Consider the following 23,111-nt stretch of genomic DNA (forward strand, 5'->3'; position numbering starts at 1 on the left):
TGAACCCCAACAGTTATAGGCCCAGCGTGCGACAGAACAGTGGTTTTCTATGAGTGAGCAGATGGCGACTGGTAGATGGCATCCATTCTGAATCTAGGGACTGCACTATTTTTGGAATCGGCAAATCAAATATACTCAGAGATAAGTCTAATATGTCCAAAATGTGCCTTGTCCAGTGAAGAATACATCATGTAGATCTTATGTCACCTTGACATCCTCTGCATTCAATGTGTCAATGAACGGAAGTGGCTAAAGTGAAACTATCAAGAGTATGTGAAGCTAGTAGTAACAGATGGCGAATGAATGCATGCCCTGGTACAGTAAGGGGTCCGTAAACTGAAACACGGCTCGCAGCTGTGGGCTTGCTGTTCCAATTAACTCTGGACAGTGTGAACAGCACCTCCACGAGATCGAGCACAGTTCAGGGATCAGGAGAAGCCCCTCAACAAGGCCTTCTGACAATGGCTTCGCTGCATCTGGTTAAGGAAAGATTTATTTACAGCTGCAAGCGACAAAATTAAGAAACAGTTGCTCCCTCTCCTCTCGGGGCTCCCATTTTGATCAATTTTTAAAGCTACATATTTCGCTACTGCTTATGCCAAAACATCCCTGGAGTCAGGTAGATGATTTGCAGTGTGATTTCAGCTTGCATGTGAAACTGATGAAGTTTGGATTTCAAGGCAGAGTATTCTATTTTAATGTTGGTATTTAATAGCAGTCTGCCAAGCTGCAAGACCTAGGAAAAGGAAGGGAAAATAAGGAAACTAGCAATGTCAATGTTTTTGCTTGGACTCATGAACCCAGGTGGAATTGTTTTAATTTTAAAAATTTTTTTTAAACTCTTACTTGCCACAAATATGGGAGAGAGTGGTTGAAAAAAAATCAAAAGGGCTTTAGCAGTCGTTTTTGTTTTGGATGTAATGAGTAAATGTTAGTAATTATACTGAAAATATAACTATACTTTTGCTTTAAAGAAGTAATGCTCTTTTCAGCTCAGTCCTCTCCAAAATGCTTGTGAAATGGCTACTTGGAATTCATTGCAGCTCTTTAGTCCTATAAAGACTGGAGCAAAAGATCATTAATAGTGTCCAGAAACAGAAATATATGTTAATATATCATATAGGTAAAGGTAAAGGTTTTCCCCTGACATTAAGTCCAATCATGTCCAACTCTGGGGTGTGGTGCTCATCTCAATTTCTAAACCGAAGAGCTGGCGTTGTCCATAGACACCTCCAAGGTCATGTGGCTGGCATGACTGCGTGGAGCGCCGTTACCTTCCCGCCGGAGCGGTACCTATTGATCTACTCACATTTGCATGTTTTCAAACTGCTAAGTTGGCAGAAGCTGGGGCTGACAGTGGAAGCTCATGCCACTCCCTGGATTCGAACCTGTGATCTTTTGGTCAACAAGCTCAACAGCTCAGCCGTTTAACCCACTGTGCCACTGGGGGCTCGCATATAATATATCATATTATATAATATATCATATAATACTATATAATATACTATATATCATATGTTGTTGTTCATTCGTTCAGTCGTCTCCGACTCTTCGTGACCTCACGCACCAGCCCACGCCAGAACTCCCTGTCGGTCGTCACCACCTCCAGCTCCTTCAAGGTCAGTCCAGTCACTTCAAGGATGCCATCCATCCATCTTGCCCTTGGTCAGCCCCTCTTCCTTTTGCCTTCCACTTTCCCCAGCATAATTGTCTTCTCTAGGCTTTGCTGTCTCTTCATGATGTGCCCAAAGGACTTCATCTTTGTCTCTAGTCTCCTTCCCTCCAATGAGCAGTCTGGCTTTATTTCCTGGAGGATGGACTGGTTGGATCTCCTCGCAGTCCAAGGCACTCTCAGCACTTTCCTCCAACACCACAGTTCAAAAGCATCTCTCTTCCTTCGCTCAGCCTTCCCTAAGGTCCAGCTCTCACATCCGTAGGTTACGACAGGGAAGACCATGGCTTTGACTAGGCGGATCTTTGTTGCCAGTGTGATGTCTCTGCTCTTTACTATTTTATCGAGATTGGACATTGTCCTCCTCCCAAGAAGTAAATATATCATATAGCAGAAGCCAAAAACTCTGTTGGGTTGTTGTAGGATTTTTGGCTATATGGCCATGTTCTAGAAGCATTCTCTCCTGATGTTTTGCCTGCATCTGTGGCAAGCATCCTCAGAGATTATGAGGTCTGTTGGAAACTAGGAAAATTGGGTTTATATTCTGTTTGTTGTAATTTATTCGTTCAGTTGCTTCCAACTCTTCATGACCTCATGGACCAGCCTATGGCAGAGCTCCTTGTCGGCGTGGCCATCCGCAGCTCCTTCAAGGTCAAGCCAATCACTTCAAGGATGCCATCCATCCATCCTTCCCTTGGTCCTTTTTCCTTCCATTTTCCCCAGTATCATTCTCTTCTCCCAGCTTTCCTGTCTTCTCATTATGTAGCCAAAATACTTCATCTTTGCCTCTACTATCCTTCCCTCCAGTGAGCAGTCGGGCTTTCTTTCCTGAAGTATGGACTGGTTGGATCTTCTCGCGGTCCAAGGCACTCTCAGAATTTTCCTCCAACACCACAGTTCAAAAGCATCTCTCTTCCTTTGCTCAGCCTTCCCTAAGGTCCAGCTCTCACATCCGTAGGTGACTATGGGGATTACCATGGCTTTGACTATGCGGATCTTCGTTGCCAGTGTGATGTCTCTACTCTTCACTATTTTATTGAGATTGGTCATTGTTCTCCTCCCAAGAAGGAAGTGTCTCCTGATTTCTGGGCTGCAGTCTGCATCTTCAGTCATCTTTGCGCCTAGAAATACAAAGTCTATCACTGCCTCCATGTTTTCTCCCTCTATCTGCCAGTTATCAATCAGTCTGGTTGCCATAGTCTTTTTTGTTTTGTTTTGTTTTGTTTTTGGTGTGTGTGTGTGTGTATATATATATATATATCACTGTCACCCTACTTTTGCACTTTCACCTTTTGCACTTTCACCTTGCTCATAAGGCCCCTCAGCTCCTCCTTGCTTTAGGCCATCAAAGTGGTATCATCTGCATATCTAAGATTGTTAATGTTTCTTAAAGAGAGTGGAAAAATAATAAATAATAAATAAAGAGAGTAAAATAAAAAATAATAATAGAGTAAAATAATGGATTTTACTCTGTTATTACTGTTATTACTGTTATTATTTGGCCACAAGTAAAATCTTGTGGCCAAATAATAACAGTAATAACAGAGTGAAATAATAAATGTAATAATAACAATAACTTGAGCAAAATAATAAATGTAATAAAATAATAATAGATCAGTTTTAACTCCAGCCTTGGATTTGTCAAGCCCCACACATCACATGATGAGTTCTGCATTCCAGTTGAATAGGTTGCCTGAGGGTATACAACCCTGCCGTACTCCTTTCCCAATCTTGAACCAGTCTGTTGTTCCATGATCTTTTCTTACTGTTGCTATGTGGTTGTTATACAGATTACTTAAGAGTCAGACCAGGTGATTTGGTATCCCCAGACCACTAAGAGCTTGCCACAAATTATTATGATCCACTCAGATGCTGCTGAGTACATGCAATATGCCTTGGTGCATGTACATTAGCTCCTTAAATGCTAAACGGCCTCTTTTGATTGTTCTTAGCTCTGAGGGTTCTGAGATGTCTCTTTTTTAAAAGGCGCACCAGGAAATATTGGATAAAATGGCAAGCAGATGATGCTAATAAATAATGACTCAGCTTGACGTTGAAGGAAGACATCTGCTACACTCACTTCAGGACGACTGCTTCAAATATTGTCCATAAAATTATGAAACAATATGCTAAAAATAATAAACAAAGAGACAAATGCAAAAAGGACTAGCCCAGTGCCAAAGTATGCTCTGTAAAACAGCAAAGCATTTGCACTTCACAATATTCTGAATGCTCTGCAGCCAACACTGGAGCAGCCATTGTAATGCGGAAATCATTAATGTTACTGGCCAGGAGGAGCTGTGATTTCTATTGGCTGGACCTCACAGGTCGCTACTCTGCCAAATCATATTATATTTGGCACTACAAAATGTGAAAAGGGCAGTAACAAGTGAAACATTGAAATCAAACTAAAAATGTCAAATAAAACTTATTAATCAGTTATTAATTACTTATTAATGTTCTAGAGGCATTCTCTCCTGACGTTTCACCTGCATCTATGGCAAGCATCCTCAGAGGTTGGATGGGAGTTCTGTGTGGGAAGTTTGCCCCAATTCTGTTGTTGATGGGCTTCAGCATGCTCTTTGATTATAGGTGAATTACAAATCCCAGTAACTACAACTCCCAAATGTCAAGGTTTATTTCCCCCAAACTTCATCTGTCTTTCTATTTGGGCATATGGAATATTTGTGCCAAGTTTGGTGCAGATCCATCATTGTTTGAGTCTACAGTGTTCTCTGGATGTAAGTGAACTACAACTCCCAAACTCAAAGTCAATGCCCACCAAACCCTTCTAGTGTTTTCTGTTAGTCATGGGAGTCCTGTGTGCCACGTTTGGTTCAATTCCATCACTGGTGGAGTTCAGAATGCCCTTTGATTGTAAATAAACTGTAAACTATAAATCCCAGCAACTACAACTCCCAAATGTCAAGGTCTATTTCCCCCAAACTCCATCTGTCTTTATATTTGGGCATATGGAATATTCGTGCCAAGTTTTGTGCAGATCCATCATTGCTTAAGTCTTCAGTGCTCTCTGGATGTAGGTGAACTACAACTCCCAAACTCAAAGTCAATGCCCACCAAACCCTTCTAGTGTTTTCTGTTAGTCACGTTTGGTTCAATTCCATCACTGGTGGAGTTCAGAATGCCCTTTGATTGTAAATAAACTGTAAACTATAAATCCCAGCAACGACAACTCCCAAATGACAAAATCATTTTTTCCTAGGGTTAGTAGGTGTCTTGAGGGCAAATTTGGCGGCAATTCGTCTAGTGTTTTTTGAGTTATTTTAATCCCACAAACGAATATTAAATTTTTATTTTTATAGATAGAGTGTGAAGCTTAATTATTTGTTGGGTTGTTGTAGGTTTTTTCGGGCTATATGGCCATGGTCTAGAGGCATTTTTTCCTGACGTTTCACCTGCATCTATGGCAAGCATCCTCACTACCTCTGAGGATGCTTGCCATAGATGCAGGTGAAACGTCAAGAGAGAATGCCTCTAGACCATGGCCATATAGCCCGAAAAAACCTACAACAACCCAGTGATTCCGGCCATGAAAGCCTTCAACAATACATTAATTATTTGTTCATAGAAAAGTTACTTACTGGCAACTGCTTGCCTTATAACAAGTGTTTTGGCCACTACAGTGATCTTGTTTGCAAACAGCTATATAACAGCTTGCTATTTTTGGTATGTTAAAGCAAGGAAATCAATTTGCCACATTCCATAGTTTGGCACATCTTTAAAGAGTTTCAGTGTCCAACTGAATAGCAGGGGAAAACAACGTCATCGGAAGCCAACCTGTCTGCTACAAACAAGATTTTAAAAACGTGTTTCCTCTCCATACCTGAAGATGTCCATATTCCTGATGTGAAAAGGCCTCGTCCCCTGTGTGGGCGCTGAAAACCGAATGTAGGCATTTGGATGGCTTGGGGTCTTGCTTATATTGCTGAACCTTTAGAAGGAAATGAACAAAGAGAGTACAATTCAACCCAAAACTAACACAGAGATTATTAAATTTCTGCTATAAAAGAAACACAAGCCACTGAAAGTTCATTGTTAGATTAATAAAAACAGTATATTTCATAGAAGCAAGTACTATGTTCTGAATATAACGGATTGAACAGATGAGATCCATTTACTTTCATCGACTGTCCTTTGAATGAGAGCCAATGTAACGAAGTTAAGTAAAGGTAAAATTTTTCCCCTGACATTAAGTTTAGTTGTGTCCAACTCTGCAGGGTGGTGCTCCATTTCGAAATCGAAGAGCCGGCGTTATCCATAGACACTTCTAAGGTCATGTGGTCACCATGACTGCATGGAGCGCCGTTACCTTCCCACAGAAGCAGTACCTATTGATCTACTCACATTTGTATGTTTTTGAACTGCTAGGTTTGCAGAAGCTGGGCCTAACAACGAGAGCTCACCCTGCTCCCCGGATTCAAACTGCCAACCTTTCGTTCAGCAAGTTCAGCAGCTCAGCAGTTTAACCTGCTGTGCCACAAAGGGGTCCAAAGTCAGAATTCCATCTGCTAACATAAACATTCCTCCAGACATGTTTTAAAGATCTAACACTGCTTTTGTATGAAAGCTCACATTTAGGAAAGGGAGTGTTGTAGCTGCTGCCAGTTTGCTACCGAGCTACCGAGCACAATTCAAAGTGCTGGCTTTAGCCTATAAAGCCCTAACCGGCTCTGTCCCAGCTTACCTGTCCAAATGTATCTCCCTCTATGAACCACCTCAGAGATTAAGATCTTCTGGGGAGGTCCTGCTCTCAGTCCCACCTCCTTTGCAGGCATGACTGGCGGGGATGAGAGACAGGGCCTTCTCAGTGGTGGCTCCTCGACTATGGAACTCCCTCCCTAGTTATATTTGATCAGCTCCTTCCCTTCTAGCCTTCAGAAAGGAAGTTAAAACATGGCTATGGGACCAAGCTTTTGGAGAATAAATGCAGTCCAATAAATGAACACAGAATATGTGCAATGACATTCGGAATGACCCTGGGTTATGACTTTGGATTGTGTGTTGTTAACATTTGAAGTAATTGTTTTTAGATGTTTTAACGCTCTGGTTGTTGCACTCCAGGACAGAAAAAGCCCCCTGACTTTAAACACCACACCATTGGATGGAAAACAATCCTTTTATTGAAAATAACTAAAAAGCAGTAAGGTAAAAAATCACTTTAAAGAAATAGGTAAATCCAAATAGGTAGGAAGATAAGCAGGAACAAAGTAGTCCAGGGTAATAGTCCAGCAAAGTTCATCAAAAAGTCAAAACTTCTCGAATAAAATGCAAGAAATCAGAAAAACATGAATCCAAGGCATGAATATAGAAGCATAAAATCCAAGAATCAAAACCACTGTTTAGAAATTACACTGTTTAACTGGTATTGCACCACCTGACATCCACCGGGAAGTAGCAGCCAATAGTGAAAGGACCAAGGCAGAGACATCTCCAGCTCATCCCTTGTTTGGGTATCAGCCAGCAGGTCAACGACTTAAATCAAGAAATAGTTTTCTAAGATCTACAGAGACACTCGCTGGAACACCCCAGTAAGCGAGAGTCCAAAAGTGGCAGGCTCAAACCCAGAACCTCAATCCATGGCTGATACCAAATGAGAGACTCCTCCCTGGGCACACAGAGGACTGGGCGACTTGGAAGGCGCTGAACAGACTGCGCTCTGGCACCACGAGATGCAGAGCCAACCTCAAGAAATGGGGCTACAAAGTGGAATCCATGACATGCGAGTGCGGAGAAGAGCAAACCACTGACCACCTGCTGCAATGCACCCTGAGCCCTGCCACATGCACAAGGGAGGACCTCCTTGTGGCAACACCAGAAACACTCCAAGGGGCCAGATACTGGTCAAAGGACATCTAATCAACTACCAAGTTTGCAAACTTTGTGTTTATCTGTTAGTTTGTTTTGTTCTATTAGAAATTTAATACAATGGTCTGCTTGCCCCTGACACGATAAATAAATAAAAATATGATTCTGTATATGTCTGCAAAACCTGCAGGGATTTCAAGCAAATGCATCCCCAGATGTCATAAATGGCAACTGACAGCTGAAACATTTTGGGCCTGGATTTGCTTCAGCAGTGGCCCTGAGTCTTTAAATGGGACGCACGTTAGTCCGGGTGACTTAGCGACACGTCCTATTTATAAAAGTGCTTTGTCAGATTGTTTTGGCATTGGCCTGCGTGGTGAGAATGATAACTTGACTGCAGTTTCTAAGATGACCTCGGAATTTGAGGATGGTGACATACGACCCCTTTCAAAAGGGATGGTGACAACTGGATGTACTCTAGGGCTTCCCCAGACTTTGAATCTTAAGGGAACCGGGGTCATTCGGGGTTTTTCACTGAGGTCAAACCCCTTCTCAACTTTGCCTTCATGTATATGCCCTAATATTATTATTATAGAGTAATAATAATAATAATAATAATAATAATAATCTTTATTTATATCCCGGCACCATCTCCCCCAACAAGGACTCGGGGCGGCTTACATAAGGTCAAGTGCAAACAACAAATTACAATAAAATAAATGACATATACAGTAAACAATATACACAAAACACAAAAAAGCAGTAAACCAAACATAGTGACAGTGAGCAGGTCGCATGTACATTAAATGAATTAAAACTCAGGGTGTGATGAAAGAGCAGAATCATTTGTGAGGGAGAAATCGTAGAGCGACAGGGTAGTAGACAGACCTTCATACAAGAGTGGGTGTACACCTAGGACAAGAATGTTGAGTGGAGCAATAGCTTAGAACAGTGGTTCTCAACCTGGGGGTCAGGACCCCTGGGGGGGTCGTGAGGGGGTGTCAGAGGGGTCGCCAGAGACCATCAGAAAACACAGTATTTTCTGTTGGTCATGGGTGTTCTATGTGGAAAGTTTGGGCCAATTCTATTGTTGGTGGGGTTCAGAATGCTCTTTGATTGTAAGTGAACTATAAATCTCAGCAACTACAACTCCCAAATGTCAAGGTCTATTTCCCCCAATCTCCACCAGTGTTCACATCTGGGCATTATGAGTATTCATGTGAAGTTTTATCCAGATCCATCATTGTTTGAGTCCACATTGCTCTCTGGATGTAGGTGAACTACAACTCCAAAACTCAAGGTCAATGCCCACCAAACCCTTCCCGTAATTTCTGTTGGTCATGGGAGTTCTGTGTGCCAAGAGTGGTTCAATTCCATTGTTGGTGGAGTTCAGAATGTTCTTTGTCTGTGGGTTAACTATAAATCCCAGCAACTACAACTCCCAATGACAAAATCAATCCCTCCAACCCCACCAGTATTCAAATTTGGGTGTATTGGGTATTTGTGCCAAATTTTGTACAGTGAATGAAAATATATCTTGATTACCAGATATTTACATTACGATTCATAACAGTAGCAAAATGACAGTTATGGAGTAGCGACAGAAATAATTTTATGGTTGGGAGGTCACCAAAACATGAGGAACTGTATTAAGGGGTCACGGCATAAAGAAGGTTGAGAACCACTGGCTTAGGATTATGTGACTATTCTCCAAAAGCACAATGGCAGAACCAGGTCTTGAGATTCTTTTTAAAGGTTTCTAAGGTAGGGGCTTTCCGGGCAATGAGTTCCACAGTTCAGGGGCCACAGAGGAGAAGGCTCTCTCCCTTGTACCCACAAGGCGAGTCTGAGAAACTGGCAAGGGTGAAAGGAGGACCTCCCCGGAAAATCGAAGAGTTCGGACTGGTTCATGGAGAGAGATACGGTCACGAAGATAGGTGGATCCCAAACCGTTTAGGGCAGTGGTTCTCAACCTGGGGGTCGGGACCCCTGGAGTGTCAGAGGGGTCACTAAAGACCACCAGAAAACACAGTATTTTCTGTTGGTCATGGGGGTTCTATGAGGGAAGTTTGGCCCAATTATTTCATTGGTGGGGTTCAGAATGCTCTTTGATTGTAGGTGAGCTATAAATCCCAGCATCTACAACTCCCAAAATATCAAGATCTATTTTCCCCAAACTCGACCAGTGTTCACATTTGGGCATATTGAGTATTCATGCCAAGTGTAGTCCAGATCCATCATTGTTTGAGTGCACAGCACTCTCTAGATTTAGGCAAACCACAACTCCAAAACTCAAGGTCAATGCCCACCAATCCCTTCCAGTATGTTCTGTTGGTCATGGGAAATCTGTGTGCCATGTTTGGCCCAATTCCATCGCTGTTCAGAATGCTCTTTGATTGCACCTGAACTATACATCACAGCAACTACAACTCCCAAATGACAAAATCAACCCCCCAACCCCATCAGTATTCCAATTTGAGCATTCGGGAATTTGTGCCAAATTTGGTCCAGTGAATGAGAATTCATCCTGCATATCAGATATTTACATTACGATTCATAACAGTAGCAAAATGACAGTTATGAAGTAGGAAGGAAAATAATTTTATGGTTGGGGGTTCAAGATTGGGAAAGGCGTACGGCAAGGCTGCATACTCTCACCCAACCTTTTTAACTTGTATGCAGAACACATCATGCGATGTGTGGGGCTGGATGAATGCAAAGCTGGGGTGAAAATTGCTGGAAGAAACATTAACAACCTCAGATATGCAGATGACACCACTCTGATGGCCGAAAGCGAGGAGGAGCTGAGGAGCCTTCTAATCAAGGTGAAAGAAGAAAGCGCAAGAGCCGGATTGCAGCTAAACGTCAAAAAAACCAAGATTATGGCAACAAGAATGATTGACAACTGGAAAATAGAGGGAGAAAATGTGGAGGCCGTGACAGACTTTGTATTTCTAGGTGCAAAGATTACTGCAGACTGTGGCCAGGAAATCAGAAGACGCTTACTTCTTGGGAGGAGAGCAATGTCCAGTCTCGATAAAATAGTGAAGAGTAGAGACATCAGACTTGCAACAAAGATCCGCCTAGTCAAAGCCATGGTATTCCCTGTAGTCACCTACGGATGTGAGAGCTGGACCTTAGGGAAGGCTGAGCGAAGGAAGATCGATGCTTTTGAGCTGTGGTGTTGGAGGAAAGTTCTGAGAGTGCCTTGGACTGCGAGAAGATCCAACCAGTCCATCCTCCAGGAAATAAAGCCCGACTGCTCACTGGAGGGAAAGATACTAGAGACAAAGCTGAAGTACTTTGGCCACATCATGAGGAGACAGGAAAGCCTAGAGAAGACAATTATGCTGGGGAAAGTGGAAGGCAAAAGGAAGAGGGGCCGACCAAGGGCAAGATGGATGGATGGCATCCTTGAAGTGACTGGACTGACCTTGAGGGAGCTGGGGGTGGTAACGGCCGACAGGGAGCTCTGGCGTAGGCTGGTCCATGAGGTCACGAAGAGTCGGAGACGACTGAACGAATGAACAACAATCGTTAATGGGTCACATCATGAGGAAGGTTAAGAACCGCTGGTTTAGGGCTTTATAGGTAAGAACCTGTACCTTGAATTGGGTCTGGAAAATGAACGGTAGCCAATGGAGCTCCTTAAACAGGGGGGATGAATGCTCCCTGGAAGTTGCCCCAGTTATTAATCTGGCTACCGACCATTGGACAAGTTGTAGTTTCCGGGCCGTCTTCAAGGGTAGCCCCATGTAGAGTGCATTGCAGTAATCCAGTCTAGAGGTAACTAAGGCATGGACCACCATGGTCAAGTCAGACTTCACGAAGCATGGTCGCAGTTGGCACACGAGTTTTAATTGTGCGAAGGTTCTCCCAGCCAACGCCGACACCTGAGCTTCAAGTGTCAGCGCTGAGTCCAGGAGAACCCCCAAACTGTGGACCTGTGACTTCAGGGGGAGTGCAACTCCATCCAGCACAGGTTGCCACCCAATATCCCGGTCAGACGGCCAATGGACCTAGAGGACCTCTGTCTTGTCAGGATTGATCCTTAGCTTGTTCCTCCTCATCCAGTTCATCACAGCAGCCAGGTACTGGTCCAGTATCCTCGGGCAGTGGGTACTGCCCGAGGATACCTCTGGCAGTGGCTAGTGCTTGAAGCTCAGTTATATATGTGTTTATTTGTAAGAGAAATCTATCTAATTTATTCAGATTTGTGTAGTACTACAATTGTAGTTGTGTGTTTAAAAACAGCAACAGTGGTAGCATTGTTCACAGAATAACAGGAAACCCACCGCCGAGGTCTGGTTGCAAGAGAGCATTCATAACACAAGTGTTTGGAACACATTTCGCTTCATTTCCTCGCATCCAGCTTATCTTATTTTATAGTAATCCTGCTATCTTTTTACTAATTCCCAATACCATACCCCATTTGTCAGCAACATTTGTCAAGCTTCTCTGTTCACACAGTATTTTAACATTATTTGAACTTTAACAGCATCAAAACTTAAAGCAGCATTATTCAGTTTCCTTTGTATATCTCCCCACCCCAGCAACTCAAATAACTTTAATATCTTCCTTTTAGTATTCTCTTTGCACAATCATAATGTTAAAATTCTCCAGCTATGATCTCATGTACATTTGAGAGAGATGTAAATGATAGAGCACTGTAATGTTATTTAAGGCCCGTATTGCTTTACTAACCAGATTAGATCTTTACATGTTGAGATGTTTCCGAGATGAAAAGGATGGATTTGGCTGCCACGAGCAGCTAGGAGCAATCTCTTCGGCAGGAAAGCCACTAAGCTGCCTGTTGTGCTCTGAAGATTTGTTTGGGTCTATGGATTTTTTGTATGAAATGTCTTTGCAAAGAGAACTTTGTAAAAAGATATATGTATTTATTCATGAGATACTGAAGTAAAACAAATCATAAAGCAGCCAGTTCCTCCTTGATTAAGACAGCCAGATAACTGGTTTAAGACAATGGGTATGAGAAACTCAGCATGTCTGATATTATAAGCTAAGCTGCTGCCATTTGCCACCAGAATATACTGTATATATTTGAGTATAAGCCTAGTTTTCAGCCCTTTTTTTAGGCTGAAAAAGCTCCTCTTGGCTTATACTTGAGTAGGTAACGGTAAAGGTAAAGTCAGATCTGGCCACGGTGGTCCACGCTCTTGTTACATCCCGGTTGGATTACTGCAACGCACTCTACGTGGGGTTGCCTTTGAAGACTGCTCGGAAACTTGAACTAGTCCAGCGAGAAGCAGCCAGATTACTCACCGGAGCATACCACCCCCCTGTTACATCAGCTCCACTGGCTGCCGATCCAATTCCGAGCACAATTCAAAGTGCTGGTTTTGACCTACAAAACTCTATACGGTTCCAGCCCAGTGTATTTGTCTGAACAGATCTGGCTCTACATCCCATCTCGAAATTTAAGATCGTCTGGGGAGGCCCTGCTCTCAACCCCGCCACTATCACAAGTGAGGTTGGCGGGGACAAGGAGCAGGGCCTTCTCAGTGGTGGCCCCCCACCTGTGGAACTCACTCCCCGGGGAGATTAGATCACCGACTTCCCTTTTGGCGTTCAGGAAAAAATTGAAGACCTGGATATGGGACCAAGCTTTTGGTCATTCTGGCAGCTAAGGAAAAGATCTGACGATAAACATGGGCGAACGGAATGGAATGGATAAACGGAACTCTGAACACTGAGCATGAGATTGTTTTGCATTTTAATATGTATTAATGTTTTTAACCTGTTAATTGTTTTAATTGCTTTTATGTATTGTTTGTTCATTGATTTAGGCATCGAATTGTGCCTTCGTTTGTAAGCCGCCCTGAGTCCCCCCTCGGGGTGAGAAGGGCGGGGTAGAAGTAATTGAAATGAAATAAAAATAAAGGTTTTGTCTTGACATGAAGTCCAGTTGTGTCCGACTCTGGGGTGTGGTGCTCATCTCCAATTCTAAGCCGAAGAGCCGGCGTTGTCCGTAGACACCTCCAAGGTCATGTGGCTGGCATGACTGCATGGAGCACCGTTACCTTCCCGCCGGAGCGGTACCTATTGATCTACTCACATTTGCATGCTTTCGAACTGCTAGGTTGGCAGAAGCTGGGGCTGACAACGGAAGCTCACGCCGCTCCCTGGATTCAAACCTGTGACCTTTCAGTCAACAAGCTCAGCAGCTCAGCAGTTTAACCCACTGCGGCACAGGATTGCTGGCAGTTGCAGTCCAGAAATAGGAAATTGGAAATATGCAGGAATTGGGATGCGCTCAAAGAAATCCAAGGAGAAGAAAGCTTGCTTCTTGGAAGCAGTGCATTTGCATCCTCCTCCTCTCCTAAACGGTCTGGTCTAGGGGATTCTGGGAGCTGCAGTCCAGAAGAGAGTGTAGATATGCTATTGCGTGTTTGTTTTTGTGCATGTGCTGTAGTTTCTTTTTCCCTTTTTAAGTCCCTTCTGCTGTGTTTTTCAGTGATTTCATGAGTGATGGTCACTCATTGGCCTGATAGGTGTCTTGTGTCCAAATTTGGTATCAATTCGTCCAGTGGTTTTTGAATTATGTTAACCCCACAAACGAACATTACATTTTTATTTATATAGATACCAAAAGAAATCAGTGAAATTCTCACACAAAACTGGGATACACAGAATAAGAAAAAATTAAACATGAATATGCAATCTAATAAAACAAAACATAAGCACTACAAATGTGGCATCGCACAAATACAGCAAAGCCATGCCAAAGCTACAGTATCACAAACATATTATAGTATATATCACAAAAGAAATGTAAAAACCAAAAGGAGTTTGACCTAAGTCTTCTTCAGTGGCAGAGACAATATGTTGCTATAGGGATTAAGCAAGCTGCAACAGCTAAAGAATAATCACAGCATCATCAAGTATGAATATACAATATTATTCTCGGCTTTATTTATTTACAGTATTTATATTCCGCTCTTCTCACCCCGCAGGGGACTAGGGGCGGATTACAATGTACATATACATGGCAAACATTCAATGCCATAGACGCACAACATATATAGACAGACACACAGAGGCTATTTAACATTCCAGCTTCTGGCCACCAAGGGAGCTGTCGCTTCACCGTCCGTTTGTGACACTGATGAAGTACTTCCTCATTCTTTACATACTTCCTGGATATTTTTATGACCTCGTAACTTAGACTACTGCAACGCTCTCCATGTGGGGTTGCCTTTGAAGACAGCTCGGAAGCTCCAACTAGTCCAACGCTCGGCAGCCATGATTTTAACAGGAGCGGAGCGCAGGGAGCATACAACCCCCCCTGTTGCGCCAACTCCACTGGCTACCGATCTGCTACCGGGCTCAATTCAAAGTGCTGGCGTTGGTCTTTAAAGCCCTAAACGGTTCCAGCCCAAGCTACCTATCCGACCGCATCTCTGCCTATGAACCCACCAGGACTTTGAGATCTTCCGGGGAGACCCTGCTCTCGATCCCGCCTGCTTCTCAAGCACGGCTGGCGGGGACGAGAGATAGGGCCTTCTCGGTGGTGGCTCCTCGGCTGTGGAACGCCCTTCCTACGGACATTAGACTAGCACCATCTCTAATGGTATTCCGCAAAAAAGTGAAGACCTGGCTGTTTGAGCAGGCGTTCGAATAATTAGTGCAATGATTGGTTAATGAACACTGGAATGGAACAATGGATGACGAATCTGGAACATGTTTTTGATGACGAGACGACAGTGAATGGGTATTGTAGTAACTGTTTATTAATTGTGTAATGTGTTAGGTTGTTAACTGTTTTTATATGTAGCACTGAATCTTTGCTGTTCGTATTTGTTGTGAACCGCTGTGAGTCGCCTTCGGGCTAAGAACAGCGGTATATAAGTAAGGTAAATAATAAATAAATAAATAATAAATCAGTTAAATTAGCCTCCCCGCGTAAGTGGTACCTAAATTTCCTACTTGACAGATGAAACTGTCTTTCGGGCTGCAAAGGTCAAGAACAAGCTACACAATTTTGGTTGGAAGCTCACTCCAACCTGGGCTGGCTTCGAACTCATGACCTTTCGGTCAATAGTGATCTTAATGCAAGTTAAAGGAGTCTTAGTTAGAGGAGTCTTAGTTACCTAGCAGGGTGGCAGCGAGCCATGGCTCTGCTGTTATTGTCAGTGAAGTTCTATTTTTTAACAAGTTTTATATTGCATGATTAAATTTGCATTTAAACATATTTTGGTCTCTTTCTACATAACTGAATTATACATAGCAATTAGACAGCGGAGAGACAGCAGTTTTGCAGGTTAGTCTATACTCATTTTTATTTTCTTATTCCCACACTGTGCAGCAAAAAGAAAAAAAACAGCTTACTCTGACAGCAGAAATTTATGAGAGATCGTGCTGTTCCAGTTATAATTTAGGTATGCCTATTTGAGCCATTCTTAATATTAGGTCTCCAAAATACTGACATTGATTGCGTACGTAAAACGAAAATACAAACCATCTTGCAACTATCAGTTATATTAGATTACTTCTTCAAAAATCCATCAGATATGGGCAGATGAGTTGGCTTCTTATGCTTCGGCACTATAAATGACTGGCACTATTAGTACAACTCGTTTCTTCTTTGTACTCTGGAATGAAATTACTTCTACTGTAGCATAACATTTGAAAAGATCTTTCTTGATAATGATGTGCAATGTCAAGCCTGAGTAGACAAATTATAGGCTTGTTAAATGGCTTTGCTATCAGCTAATGAATACATTCACTTTCCTATTTGTTATCGTTTTAATGCATTCTTTCCCTGGCACAGTATTCTCGTGTCAACGTACCGATCCATAGGGAGAATGAGAAAAAGAGAAACTATTCCAAATTAAACAAGGTAAAACTTCATATTGTTTCCAAGGCTTAAATCTAGTTGCTACGCCTAAAATAAAGTAGACTCAGTAAGCCAGTGAGATCTTTGTTTCGTATATATTAGTTCAGGGGTCCCCAAACTTTTTTAAACAGGGGGTCAGGTCACAATCCCTCAAACTGTTGGGAGGGCTGGATTATAATTTGAAGGAAAAAAAGAAGGAATGGGTTTTTTTGTGGTAAAATTAGGTGCCTCGGCTTATATTCGGGTCAGCTTATACTCGGGTATATACGGTATATAGAAATAGTATATATATATAATGAAATTTTATTAAATTTTTATATAGAATACAACGAAAGAGTGAGAACAGTAAGGTATAGAAAAGTGAAGAAAAAAAAGAGAAAGGGAAAGGCCAGTAAAGTAAAAAGTAAAAAGGACATCCTAAATAAACCCTAAAAAAAATAAAAATATAAAAAAGATAATATATATATGTGTGTGTGTGTGTATATATATGTGTGTGTGTGTGTGTGGGTGTGTGTGTGTGTAAAGTACAAAAATACATCCACACACACAAAAAGAAAGGAAAAGAAAAGAAAAGGGTGACTTCCATTCCATCTTCTTGGATAAAATATTCTTATTATTCAAAAATATATAAAAAAATTTTATTAAAGATAATAAAATTGTCTCACTTGTTTTTTATTTTTGCAAATTGTCCAGATAATCATTAAGATTGTCCCAGTTCGTTCTTTTTATTATAACGCCTGTATTTTTCTTCAACAAAAAGAAAAAAGTTGCAGGATAGATATATATTTTTGTGCAATGCAGTTATTTGTATTGTCAAAGGCTTTCATGGCCAGAATCACTGGGTTGTTGTAGGTTTTTTCGGGCTATATGGCCATGTTCTAAAGGCATTTTCTCCTGACGTTTCGCCTGCATCTATAGCAAGCATCCTCAGAGGTCTGTTGGAACTAGGAAAAAGGGGTTTACATATCTGTGGAATGACCAGGGTGGGACAAAGGACTCTTGTCTGCTAGAGCTAGGTGTGAATGTTTCAACTGATCACCTTGATTAGCATTTGATTGCTTGGCAGTGCTTGGAGCAATCCTTTGTTGAGAGGTGATTAGATGTCCTTGTTTATTTATTTATTTATTATTTGAACTTCTATGCCGCCACTCCCCTGGGGCTCGGAGCGGCTTACAAGAATGGCTAAAATCTAACAAAATTTAAAAGCAATTTAAAACAATTTAAAAACAGCAATATCAAACATTAAAAGCCTGTCGAAACAGGTATGTCTTACATGCCCTGCGGAAAGCTGGTAAGTCCCGCAAGGCAGGTGGCAGAGTATTGGTGCCACTGCTGTGAAGGCTCTGCGTCTGGTTACTGTTAGACGCAAGGTCTTGACACTGGGAATTTCCAATAGATCTTGGTCCTCAGAACAGAGGGATCTCTGGGGTTGTTAGGGGGTGAGGCGGTCCCTCAGATACATCGGCCCCAGACCATGCAAGGCCTTAAAGGTGAGTACCATCACTTTGAAAGTGATCCGGTGCTCAATGGGTAACCAATGCAGCTGTAGTAAGATTGGGGTGATGTGACATCTCATCGGAATTCCCGCAAGAAGCCGAGCAGCTGCATTTTGCACCAACTTGAGCTTCTGGATCACCGACAGAGGAAGGCCAATGTAGAGGGCGTGACAGTAGTCCAGTCTTGAGATGACCGTGGCCTGGATCACCGTAGCTAGGTCGTCCCTGGACAGAAAGGGAGCCAGCCGTCTAGCCTGATGCAGGTGAAAGAAGGCGGTTCTGCTAACGGCGGAGACCTGGGCCTCCATCGTCAGCAGAGGGTCCAAAAGGACTCCCAGACTCTTTACCAATGATGACGGGCGTAGAGCCTCGCCATCCAGGGTAGGCAGCTGGATGTCCCCACTGCCCGGTCGACCCAGCCATAGGATCTCCGTCTTTGCTGGATTCACCCTCAACCTGCTGGCACACAACCATCCAGTTTCCTCTCTGTTGTTGTGCTGTTCTAATTTTAGAGGTTTTTTTTAATACTGGTAGCCAGATTTTGTTCATTTTCATGGTTTCCTCCTTTCTGTTGACATTGTCCACATGCTTATGGATTATGAAAATACTTTCTTTTTCTTCCATGAACTTCCAAGCGTGGCCTTCCAATAATGAACGGTAGCTTTATTACAAGGAAAACAGAGGCTGCACACAAAGTAATGGAAACAAAGCTATTCCATTTGAGAACTGCAAGACAAAATACTCTTGGGGACACAATCTCATAAATAATCTCTCCTGAATTAGATCCATCAAAGATGGTCGCGGAGCAGTTGTGTCAAATCAACCCACAGAGAAAGGGGACAAATAGCTTACTTAAAGGAGACCTTGTCAGATAGAATTTTTCATATCAGACAGGAGAATGAGGAGACATGCCAGCCTTTGAATAATATAGTCTGAATGCATCCTTAATGCTTTGTGCTACTTTTTTTTAAAAAAAAAAAGAAGTTCTAATGAGAATAGATCTGCACACCAGCGTGAATAATGTCTTTGCAAAAAGAAACATGGCTTAATACGATTTGCTATTGCTTAGTATCTCCCAACAGAGAGAGAGAAAGAGAGAAACCAGAGACGTGGCAAGACTGCTCAGATCATTCCCATCTTCCAGGCTGCATTTAAAGGATATAATATTAAATACAAGTCTCCCTGCTAGCTCACATGACAGATATTTGGAAATGGCTCGTCTGCAGTGACAGTTTAAAGCTGACCTCCAGAATCAACGACAACTGTCCCCAAGTACTCAGGATGAACCTTGTGCATAAACATCAGTCTTAGATCTGAGTTGCAACAGGTTATCAACTGAGTGGAAGGAAAATGTTTCATTTCAAGGCCAGAATGCACAAATATTTCCCTTTTTGTGTTTTTTTTTATTTTGAATACTTTTCATATAGACACATTTTCACAAAACGTATCCAAGTGTACATTTAACTAAAATACATAATAGCATGTACACTAGTTTTTTTAAAGAAGGCGAATCCCTGTCTTTTTACTAGAAAGGTGTGTGTGTGTGCACACACATACTAGCTGTACCCACCACGCGTTGCTGTGGCCAACCTTCCCTCCATCTTTCTCTCCTTCCTTCCTTCCCTCCCTCTTTCCTTCCTTTGTTCTTTTTCTTTCCCTTCTTATTTCTCTTCTTCTTTCTTCCGTCTCTGTTTATTTCCTCCCTTTCTTTGCCCTTTGGTTACATCCTTCCTTCTCTCTTTCCTTCCTTCCTTCCCTCCCTCTTTCTGTCTTTCATTCCTTCTCTTCTTCCTTCCCTCTCCCTTTCCTTTAACTTTTTTATTCCCCTTTCTCCTTTTCTTCTCTATCTTTCTTTCCTTCCTTCCTTCTCTCCTTCCCCCCTTCCTTCTTTCCCTCCTTCTCTCCTTCCTTTCTTCCCCTTTCCCTCCTTCATTCCTTCCCACTTCCCCTTCTTCTCTCCTTCTCTACATAACGTAAGTATATATATGCAACCAGTCAACTAACATGCATAGACATATATATGTGTCTACACTGCCATATAATCCAATGTAGGAGGGAGGGAAAGGGGGAAGGAAGGAGAGAATTACAGAAAGGAAAATATGTATTTATTTTATTTATTTATTTATGACATTTATATGCCGCCCTTCTCACCCTGAAGAGGACTCAGAGTGGCTTACAATACATTATGTTATTAGCATAGTACAATATCAGTATTAAATATTACTATATTGTACTATACCATTATATTGTAATATATAATGTAATATTGTAATATTATTAGTAATATTACATGTAATATAAATATATAATTATCATATTATTATTAGTAGTAGTAGTAGATTATATTGCATTACATTATAATATTATACATATTATATTACAGAATCATAGAATCAAAGAGTTGGGGGAGACCTCATGGGCCATCCAGTCCTTCCCCATGCTGCCAAGAAGCAGGAATATTGCATTTAAATCACCCCTGACAGATGGCCATCCAGCCTCTGTTTAAAAGCTTCCAAAGAAGGAGCCTCCACCACACTCCGGGGCAGAGAGTTCCACTGCTGAACAGCTCTCACAGTCAGGAAGTTCTTCCTCATGTTCAGATGGAATCTCCTTTCTTGTAGTTTGAAACCATTGTTCCGTGTCCTCCGTATATTATTAGCATAGCACAGGAGACAAGGTGGACGTATACCCTGCCCCCCTCTCTCTCAGTTGGGTCCCCAACTGATGACATATGCAGGAGACAAGATGGAACTGTCCCCTGGCACATATGGCGTTCCCATATGCGCATTTGTCAGATTAATAGGAAAGGCCCTATTCGCTTCCTGCAGTTTCAGCACAAGCCCTCTCAATCTCCTCCCAACTCTAATTTCAGGACCTCTGTGTATTTCCATAGTATTTCTCATGATGCTCTGCATTTTCAACATTCCTGACACCACTGCCTGCCTATCACTGGTTTACATTCCAAGAGCAATTAAAAGATTGAGTTTTTCAAATAAGCTGAAGAGTTGATTTACAGCAGGAAGAGCTTCTTTGCCTGCAGCTTTTCAACATGTTGGGCCCAGAGCCTGAGAACAGACCTTCCCTAGGAAGCGCATTCTGGCACTTCACCCATCGCCCTTTTAATTTGGTTCCCATTTGGAACACTCTTAACAGTTACAATTAACTTAATCCTTTAGAATTAAGTGTGCGCTTGTGTCCACACAGCAGTGTTTTACCTTATCAGCCTGGCGCATGTAGCAGTAGAGAATTCCTCGCATGCATTTTATGGCAGAATGCTCCAGCTCATGGGTCCTTCCCTTGTCATCATCAATGCGCCTGGGTGAGAGAGATAACCCATGAAACAAATTGGAAATGCTTTCAGAAGGAAGTTCAAGGTACCAGCATAATTAAGCATCAGGGATGTTTTATATAGTAGCACCAGCTCATGCAGATACACTTAGGCTCAATCAGCCTTGCCACAATAAAACCAAGAGTTATTTTTTATGCCTCGGATGCAGACGATGAAATCAAATAAAGCTTGTTTACAAACCTGGAATACTTTTATTTCTCTGTTTCATTTTGTTTGAGGGAAAGTACGTGAATACAATTAGAGATCGTGATACCAAAGGCAAAAGGGTTGTATATGAAAAAAAATGACCACAACATAGTAAAGTTTGGAAATGCTATTTTTTTAAAACATCAGCATAAAATGAGGAAAATGCTTTACATTATTTTGTGTCTTTTTTATAAGAGTAATATGAAATGGACCTTTTTTCCATTTTGCTGTAACAAAAGACATTCGGTTTCAACACAAACTTCACTTCGCCTCTTCTTCAAACTATTAATACAAGTACTATGCACTTCGCATGACCTGTGCAAAATGAAACACATACCCAGAATGACAGAAATGGAAAGCCACAAATGGCAAGCCAAAGTGTGGATGGAAGGTCACATAGAGCAAGGAGTTTTGATATCATGGATACATTTCCCAAAATACCCATTTGGTTGTGACTAAAGTGAAACTTATTTCCAATGAAACACAGAATCAGAGAATTGCAGGAGATCACAGGGGCATCTAGTTCAACCTCCTGTCATGCGTGAATAGATAACTGAAGGACTCTGAAAGACGTCTATCCAATCTTTGTTTGGACATCTCCATCCCTATGTAGACTTGTCCACAGCTGCATGGTATACGGTAGACTCCTGCAGAGGTGAGAGGATCCCTCCTGTCCTTTGCTGAACGTAGCATTTGTTGGATTTTCTTGGTGGGTTTGTAGATTGTTTGTATGCTGTGTTTCCACAGGAAAAGTGTTCCTGCCATACATCAAGGGAACCACTGACTGCATAGGGAAGCTGATGAGGAAACACAGCATACAAACAATCTACAAACCCACCAAGAAAATCCAACAAATGCTACGTTCAGCAAAGGACAAGAGGGATACTCTCACCTCTGCAGGAGTCTACCGTATACCATGCAGCTGTGGACAAGTCTACAGAGGGACCACCAAACACAGCAGCATAGCCCAAACACGAATCAAGGAACATGAAAGGCACTGCAGACGACTCCAACCAGAGAAGTCAGCCATAGCAGAGCACCTGATGAACCAGCCTGGACACATCATATTATTTAAGAACACAGAAATGCTGGACCACTCTCACAACCACCATTTCAGACTACACAGAGAAGCCACTGAAATCCACAAGCATGTGGACAATTTCAACAGAAAGGAAGAGACCATGAAAATGAACAAAATCTGGCTACCAGTATTAAAAAACTCTAAAATTACAACAGCAAAACAACAGAGAGGAAACAACCAGGCACATCTTAACACCTCTCAGCAAGAGATTTTCCCAGGCTCAGGCAGGCCTTCAAATGCTAATGAAGGTGGTCAGTTGAAACATTCACACCTAGCTCTAGCAGAGAAGAGCTCTTTGCCCCACCCCAGCCATTCCACAGATATATAAACCCATTGTCCTAATTCCAACAGACCTCACTACCTCTGAGGATGCTTGCCATAGATGCAGGCGAAACGTCAGGAGAAAGGCCTCTAGAACATGGCCCTATAGCCCGAAAAAACCCACAAGAACCTAGTGATTCCAGCCATGAAAGCCTTCAACAATACATTTTAATAACTGACAAATCGATGGCCACAAGGCACAAAAACAACAAAACACCTCTTACCCCAGAGGCAAGTTAACAATATAGTCTCTCAAGGAATGGAGGCTGAATCAGAAAATGCACTGCCTTCAACAGAGATGGAAACTTTCTGCAAAGAATTCC

The 23,111-nt window shown here is 42.2% G+C and overlaps 1 protein-coding gene across 6 annotated transcripts in view; it reads right to left on the reverse strand.

Moving 5' to 3' along the window:
* The window catches only part of PHKB (phosphorylase kinase regulatory subunit beta), a 237,155-nt gene that overhangs the window by 176,527 nt on the left and 37,517 nt on the right, over positions 1–23,111 (reverse strand). For all 6 annotated transcript variants that reach the window (XM_067471122.1, XM_067471123.1, XM_060788360.2 and 3 more), the window contains 2 exons: positions 21,067–21,166; positions 5,517–5,624 (listed from right to left, as the gene is read on the reverse strand). In XM_067471122.1, coding sequence (XP_067327223.1) covers positions 5,517–5,624; positions 21,067–21,166 — 208 coding nt within the window. The remainder of the gene's footprint in view (positions 1–5,516; positions 5,625–21,066; positions 21,167–23,111) is intronic.

Source organism: Anolis sagrei, chromosome 8 (assembly GCF_037176765.1).
Source record: "Anolis sagrei isolate rAnoSag1 chromosome 8, rAnoSag1.mat, whole genome shotgun sequence".
NCBI classification, from domain to species: domain Eukaryota; kingdom Metazoa; phylum Chordata; class Lepidosauria; order Squamata; family Dactyloidae; genus Anolis; species Anolis sagrei.